This window comes from Amphimedon queenslandica, unplaced genomic scaffold, assembly GCF_000090795.2.
Source record: "Amphimedon queenslandica unplaced genomic scaffold, v1.1 AMPQUscaffold_12887, whole genome shotgun sequence".
In the NCBI taxonomy this organism is placed as follows: Eukaryota; Metazoa; Porifera; class Demospongiae; order Haplosclerida; family Niphatidae; genus Amphimedon; species Amphimedon queenslandica.
Window position 1 is genome coordinate 1600 of NW_003546877.1, and position 7830 is coordinate 9429.

Genomic DNA, 7830 nt, shown 5'->3' on the forward strand with positions numbered 1-7830 from the left:
GCTAATACAAGAATGACATTCTCTTCACATCAACTACAGTCACTGAGTGAGGCAGTCAAGAAAGACTATCTTGGATTGATGACAAGATTCACAGAATATGATGAGGAGAAGTATCAGTTCCTTCACTTGAGTATACAGGAATTTCTAGCTGCATGGTGGATAGCTAAGTATGAGAAGAAGAGAGAGGAAGTGTTTAAGGATCACTTTGATGATGATCACTTTCGAATGTGTCTGAGGTTTGTAGCAGGTCTAACTCGACTTGAACATAAGAGCTATGAACAGTATTTTAATAAACAAGAACTTGACTTACAGTGTAAGAGGAAACCATTGTTTGTATTTGAGACTTGTCATCTCTCCTACTTCTATCAGAATCCTGAGATTAGACTATATGATCATATCAGATCTGATGATTATGACAATGTTCCCATTCTTCTTTTTCAACTCCTGTATGAATCACAGAACACAACATTATGTCAAGTATTAGCACGATCCATCAACAACCACTCACTGTGTCTGGATAAATATGCATATTCATTATCATTGTTTGACTGGTTGTGTCTCAGTTATTGTATAAACAATTATAACACAACATGGAATCACTTGCACCTGGGGATTGTATCTAACGAGGAACTATCAGTCTTCACTGCTGGACTAACCAATAACTCACTACAGACCCAGTGTAAGAGACTGGAGGTAGAGTTGTTTTTGCCCACTGATGAATTAATACACAAATTATTACAATCATCACTTCTATACAATATTCAGGAATGCTACTGTGAATTAAGGAATGGTCCATATGTTCCCTGTCTTGTATTGTTACAGTTCCTCAATCTTGCTCAATTGAAGATACTGCACTTAAAAATGGACAGTCCTACTATACCAACAGTTGACAATACATACCACACAGACAAGTGCACTGAACTTGAGAAATGTATAGAAATGAATTCAACACTACAAGAAATGAATTCAACACTACAAGAAATGAAGATGGAGTCTCAAGGAATTAATAAAATAACAAGTACCATTATCAGTGTCATTAGAGGAGTAACAAGAAATAAAACAATAACATCATTAACAATAAATATTGCTTTTTATTTTATTTCTCCTCCTCCTCTACCTCATGGAGTAATAGAGCAGTTGCTAAAGGACAACAACACATTACAAGCTCTTTCACTGGACATACGTGATGAACTCCTACCATCATCACTGAATATAGTAAAGGTGAACACACCACTGACTGCTCTAGAGATAGGAGGAGAAGGATGGTGGAGTAGTAAACTGATGGCATCATCACTTCTTCCACATATCAATGGATTACACTGTCTGATACTACATTATCCATACTCACCACATCTTTTATTTCTCTCTCATCCCAGTCTACATACACTTACTTTACCACTAGACACAGCTGAGAGTGCTATTGAACTATTTACTATTCTACAAACCAATATTACACTTAAAGCTCTAAGTGTGAAGATAGAGGAAGAGAGAGTATATACCAGCAGTATGGGTACTAGTCTACAAGACATGCTAACACAAAACCAAACACTGAAATACCTTGAGATTAGTAGTTACCAGGGTACTTTTTTACAAATTGACATTCCCATTCCCAGTTCATTCCTGTCCTTCCTAAAAACTGGTCTCAGACACAACACCAGTCTACAGCAGTTGAGTGTATCCATTCCACCGAATGAAGAGATAAGAACTTTTATTAATGTCATCTCTCAAAAGAACAATCTCACAGAACTTAAAGTGAACTTCAAACTAGATCAGTCATACAGTAACTGTAGTGAGGAAGGGAAGAAACAAATAATGACACCATTGTTTTATGAACAGGTACTACCTGCTGTTACTAACATGTTACAGTCACATATAACCATCAGACTACTGAGGATAGAGTGTAGTGATATTAATTACGAGTCATCTCAGCCTAACTGGATAGAACTAGTACAACATTTATATGAAACTATCTTCATCCATCCATCACTTGAATATATTGAGATTTATACTAATGGCACTCTTCCTCTCCTTGTGGATACTCTTAAAGATCAAAAGAAGACATTGATTGATAGACACAGAAAAGAACAACGACACAAACCACTACCAATAGTGAAATTTGAATAAATAAATGTAATGCCTAATAATCATGATTTAGTTTATTAAAGCATTGTAGACTGTAGTGAAGATTAGTTCATTTATTTCGGTACTGAGAATTTTTTGTCTTTAAGCACGTGATTAAAAATTACGGAGTACATTTACGGTTTAGATCACTGTCCTAATAACCCCGCCCATTAATAAACAGTTAAAATGGTTCCTGTACTATCATCAGTCAGTAATGGTCCTTTGGTCTATTTCTTCTTGTTCTCTCTTTATCTGATATCAACCAGTAACTGTCAATATACGGATTATACAAAGTAACCTTTTAATAACCAATAATGATTCTCTCTCTCTCTCTCTCTCTCTCTCCTCCATTAGTGGTTATATTCCATCAGTTCCTCCATTATCAGATGATGATATTAACTATCCAACAGTTTCAACAATATCTTCTTCAATGCCCCGCCCCCTCTCCTCATCCCCCTCCTCCTCCCTCTCTCCTTATATCCCTCCTCCTCCCTCTTCCATCATCAACACACGGGGGGATCTCCCCTCTGTTACTATCACAACCAGTAGCGTCCCCCTCTCCCCTCCTATTACCAGTACTAACTCTTCAACCAGTAGCAGTGGGTCCAGTGATTCTCCTCCATTATCTTATGTATCAACTTCTTCAACTCATTCACTATCTTCTACTGCCCCGCCCACACTAATTACCACCAGTAGTTATTCATCAGTTAACGCTACTGCTAGTAAGCTCCACCCATCAAGTTCCATGCCCACTTCCTCATCAAGTGCCATGCCCACTCTCCCTCCTCCCACTACTGGTACTACAGAGGGGGTACCTCCCACGGGACCACCAGAAGAGGAGGAGTCACTCACTAGTATATCAATATTTTTTATATTGGTCCTATTAGGTGGGCACTAATTAGAATATAGTGGGCATTAATTAGAATTATTATTATTATTATTAATAGGTTTGTCGGTGGTGATGGTTCATTTATTAATTAAAATGGAGTTCCACTATCTTCCAGAGAGTATAGCCTTTGTCATACTGGGTAAGGAGAGAGAGAGAGAGCAGTTATTAGTATTGATAATGTTGTTGTTGTTGTTGTTGTTGTTGTTGTTGTTGTTGTTAGGGTTCCTTGTTGGTGGTGGTATGTTTATCTTTACTTATTTCATTGGTGGCCATGACTACAGAGTAAGTCTTCTCCATACATTCCACACACTCCACAATATTAACTGAACCAATGACCATCAACTATTGGACCAACCCTTACTCTAAATGACTAGGAGAGAATCCTCCATTATTAATACACATTCCCTGATACTCACGTACGGTGTATATATATTATCATTGTGTTATTGTGTAGGGTCATGAAACACTCCACCCTCAGTTCTTCTTTCTTGTTCTTCTCCCTCCAATAATATTTGAATCAGGATACTCACTACATAAGGTAATCTACATGTATTATTAATTATTAATTATTATTATTATTATTATTATTTCTGTTTATTTTAGGGTAATTTCTTTCAGAATTTAGGGTCCATCGTTATATTTGCAGTACTGGGTACTGCCATTAGTGCAGTGATAGTGGGAGGGGGCCTGTATCTATTGGGAGTGGTCAGTATTATACATATTAATACATACAGTATTGAGACTATGTAACTAATGGTACATGTACTTGTACATATTGATGTACTTATGCTGTGTAGAAAGTTTGAGCTGATTACGACTTCAATTTTTTAAGTTACGGCCATTTTAAGAAAATACCAGAATTCTGAAAAATACCCAAGGCTATAGCCCATGGTTTTTTCCAAAAAATGACTCCGAAATCACCCCAAATTTTTATTACATTTTCTGATACATATTGATGTCCTTATGCTGTGTAGAAAGTTTGAGCTGATTCCGACTTTAATTTTTAAAATTACGGCCATTTTAAGAAAACGTCAAAATTCTGAAAAATACCCAAGGCTATAGCCCATGGTTTTTCCAAAAAATGACTCCGAAATCACCCCAAATTTTTATTACATTTTCTGACACATATTGATGCCCTTATGCTGTGTAGTTACGGCCATTTTAAGAAAATGCCCAAAATCCAAAAAATGCCCAAGGCTATAGCCCATGGTTTTTTCCAAAAAATGACTCCGAAATCACCCCAAATTTTTATTACATTTTCTGATACATATTGATGTCCTTATGCTGTGTAGAAAGTTTGAGCTGATTCCGACTTTAATTTTTAAAATTACGGCCATTTTAAGAAAACGCCAAAATTCTGAAAAATACCCAAGGCTATAGTCCATGGTTTTTTCCAAAAATGGCTCCGAAATCACCCCAAATTTTTATTACATTTTTTGATACATATTGATGTACTTATGCTGTGTAGAAAGTTTGAGTTGATTCCAACTTCAATTTTTCAAGTTACGGCCATTTAAAGAAAACGCCGAAATTCTCAAAAATACCCAAGGCTATATAGCCCATGGTTTTTTTGAAAAAATGGCTCTGAAATCACCCCAAATTTTTATCACGTTTCCTGATACATATTGATGTACATTATTATTATTATTATTATTATTCATTATTATTATTATTATTATTATTATTATTATTATTATTATTATTATTATTATTATTATTATTATTATTATTATTATTATTCATTATTATTATTAGATGGGTGTCATATATAAACTGGACCTCATCCAAAGGTACATTAATATACAATACATTATTATACATTATATTCTCTTTCAGTTTCACTTTTGGTTCGTTGATATCAGCAGTTGATCCAGTAGCTACACTGGCCATATTCCATGCCCTTCATGTAGACCCAACACTTAACATGTTAGTCTTTGGAGAATCAGTTCTTAATGATGCTGTCTCTATTGTTCTTACTAAGTAAGAGAATATAATTTATTATTATTATTATTAATGTGTGGTTGTGCTTTAATTAGAACTATATTGAATCAGTTACCTAAAGATGATCCAGTGGGCGGGGCTGATGATGTCACTGCCGCTAAGATACTGGGTAACTCCTCCTGGGAATTCTGTGTCATGTCCTTTGGGTCGGCACTACTGGGCGTGGTCTTTGCTTTATTCAGTGCACTGGTGAGTGGGCGGATATACATGTACATGTACCGTATAAGTGGTTTATTGAGGGAATTATATTTCATGAAATATACTTAAATTTCAATTTGTGGATTTTATTTTTGCGAATCATTAAGGAATTTGTAAAATTTGCAAACTCTTGAGAAAGAATCACATAACCACTTCTACGGTATACATATACATGTACTTGTACTTGTGTAAGAGAAATTGCTCAAATCAACCACTTTACTTAATAAGTTTATGCTATAAATAATTACATGTATTTAATATTTACATTATTTATTTATTTGTTTCTAGTTCTTAAAGTTGGTTAATCTGAGGCGTCACCAGTCCCTTGAGTTCTGCATGTGGGTTATATTTGCTTTTGCTCCTTATTTCCTAGCGGAGGGACTCCACCTCTCCGGGATAATGGCTATACTCTTCTGTGGTATAGTAATGTCTCATTACACTCATCACAACCTCTCTGCTGTCACTCAAATCACTGTACAGCAAGCACTGAGGACTGTCTCCTTCATGGCAGGTACTGCTACTGCTACATGTACTGTACTGGTTTTATTGTTGAGGTATTGTGTGGTGGAGTAGAGTTTGTTGAACTGAGGTTTGTTTGCTATTTAGTCTTCCATTTGATAAAGCTTTGTAGCAGCATGGTCATGGTCAAAATTTAGTCTAAATCTTAATCTTTTACAGTCAATTCACCAAATCCTAGCATTCATTATTATCAATAGTTGTACAATATTCATTATTTACCGTATAGCGCAAGATTTTTTAGGGTTGTAAATTTCGCAAATTTGCCTAAAAATCTATTTTGTAAATTTAATTTTTTGTGAATTTATGCCATCTGCCATCTTTTACTGTAATAATTTGATTTTTGCGGATCTTTAAAATTTGTGAAATCCACGAAATTTATAGGCCTCAAAAATTTTACCCTATACAGTTTATTCCTGTCTCTATGTTCTCACTTCTCATTACCACTAAGTACTGTATATTGTATATGTTATATTATATTATATTATTATATTCTTTCTACTGTCCATTATTCTACAGAGACTGGTGTGTTCCTGTACCTAGGACTAGCAGTATTCACTATTAATAAATACTTTGACCTGGCCCTCATAATATGGAGTGTGGTACTGATACTGGCAGGAAGAGCTGCTAATATATTCCCATTGACTGCTCTGGTCAACTGCTGCAGGTCTATTAAGATCAGCATCAGGATGCAGTGTATCATGTGGTACTCAGGTATGTGGAGCCACACCCACTAATTAATGTAATAACCACACCCACTAATTAAAAGTTACGGAAAATGGTCAATTAACTTTTAAAATTTGTAAAAAGAATCCAAATTTGATTGTAACAGCTCAAACTTTCTACACGTACATGTATATGCATCAGAAAATGTAATTAAAATGGAGAGTTTTTAACTTCTCATTTTTGGCAAAATTTGGTCAAAGTCCCAGGAAATGTAATAAAATTTATCTCCCCTTTAGTTATTATATTCTTTTCTTTCATTCCAGGTCTAAGAGGTGCAGTGGCATTTGCACTAGCTGAGAACTTAAAAGATTATTTCAACAAAGAAGTGACAGGGTACATAGTAACCACGACACTAGTGATTGTACTGTTCACTATTGTAATACTGGGGGGATCAACACTCCCGCTACTTAAGGTAATGAGGGGGTGGGGCCAGGGGTGTGGTTTATATATATCTCCTATATAGTTTTTAAAGGCAGATGAAGGAGCTAAACTAACATTAAGTAAAACAGAGGAACAGGTAATGGAGTGACTTTTAACTGTATTGGAGATCCACATGTAGTTTCAATATTTATTAATGAGTGATTATTAATTAAGAGCTATTTATTAAGTGGTAGTTATTAAGTTTTGATTATTAATTAGTAGTTATTAAAGTTACTAGTTATTAGTTTCTGGTTATTAATTATTATCAGTTACTAGTTATTAAGTAGTAGTTATTAATTATTAGTTAGTTATGAAGTCCTAGTTATTAATTACTGGTTATTAATAGGATACAGCTATTAGTATGTCCTCTCCAGTCAATGAGAGGTTCATGATGTCTCCTCGTGTGTACAATCGACTGAGGAACTGCTCACAATGGTTCATGTTTATTGACTACAGGTGGGTGTGGCTAATAGTTATTAATAGTTATTAACTGTGTTTTAGGTATATTAGACCATTTTTCATCAGACGCTTCACAAAAGAGGTAATAATACATGAATAGCTGATCTAGTAATTTATCAGTATACTCTAGTATATTCTAGTAATTTATCAGTAATCTATCTGTATGCTAATTATGCTTTATATTGGTAGATATAGTGTTTATTGATTGTATTATAAAGTTCACTTCATAGTTTAAATACAATGTTCATTATTTATTTATTTATTTATTTATTTCTCTCTACCTCCAGGAGGTGAAGGCCTCCCAGTTTGACATGCAGCAGAAGACAGTTGAGTGGTACCAAGGACTGAGGAATGACTCACTCTCTGATCATGATGAGATTCATGAGACCACTGCTGGAGAAGAGGAGAGTACTGTATCTACACTGCTATCATAATAACTACTGCACTACCTCCTCATTACATGTATCAGTATCAGTATTATTATTATTATTATTATTATT

The 7830-nt window shown here is 34.9% G+C and overlaps 1 protein-coding gene across 1 annotated transcript; it reads left to right on the forward strand.

The window, feature by feature from the left end:
• The first annotated feature begins 2262 nt into the window (after positions 1–2262).
• On the forward strand, positions 2263–7830 carry LOC100636299 (sodium/hydrogen exchanger 8-like). The gene is made up of 16 exons (XM_020002570.1): positions 2263–2414; positions 2476–3008; positions 3069–3149; positions 3231–3292; positions 3465–3548; positions 3614–3715; positions 4766–4800; positions 4847–4990; positions 5047–5200; positions 5498–5720; positions 6245–6439; positions 6715–6863; positions 6915–6968; positions 7218–7327; positions 7373–7412; positions 7618–7830. Exons 1-16 carry the CDS (start codon positions 2308–2310, stop codon positions 7762–7764), a joined length of 2220 nt encoding a protein of 739 aa, XP_019858129.1. The 5' UTR covers positions 2263–2307; the 3' UTR covers positions 7765–7830.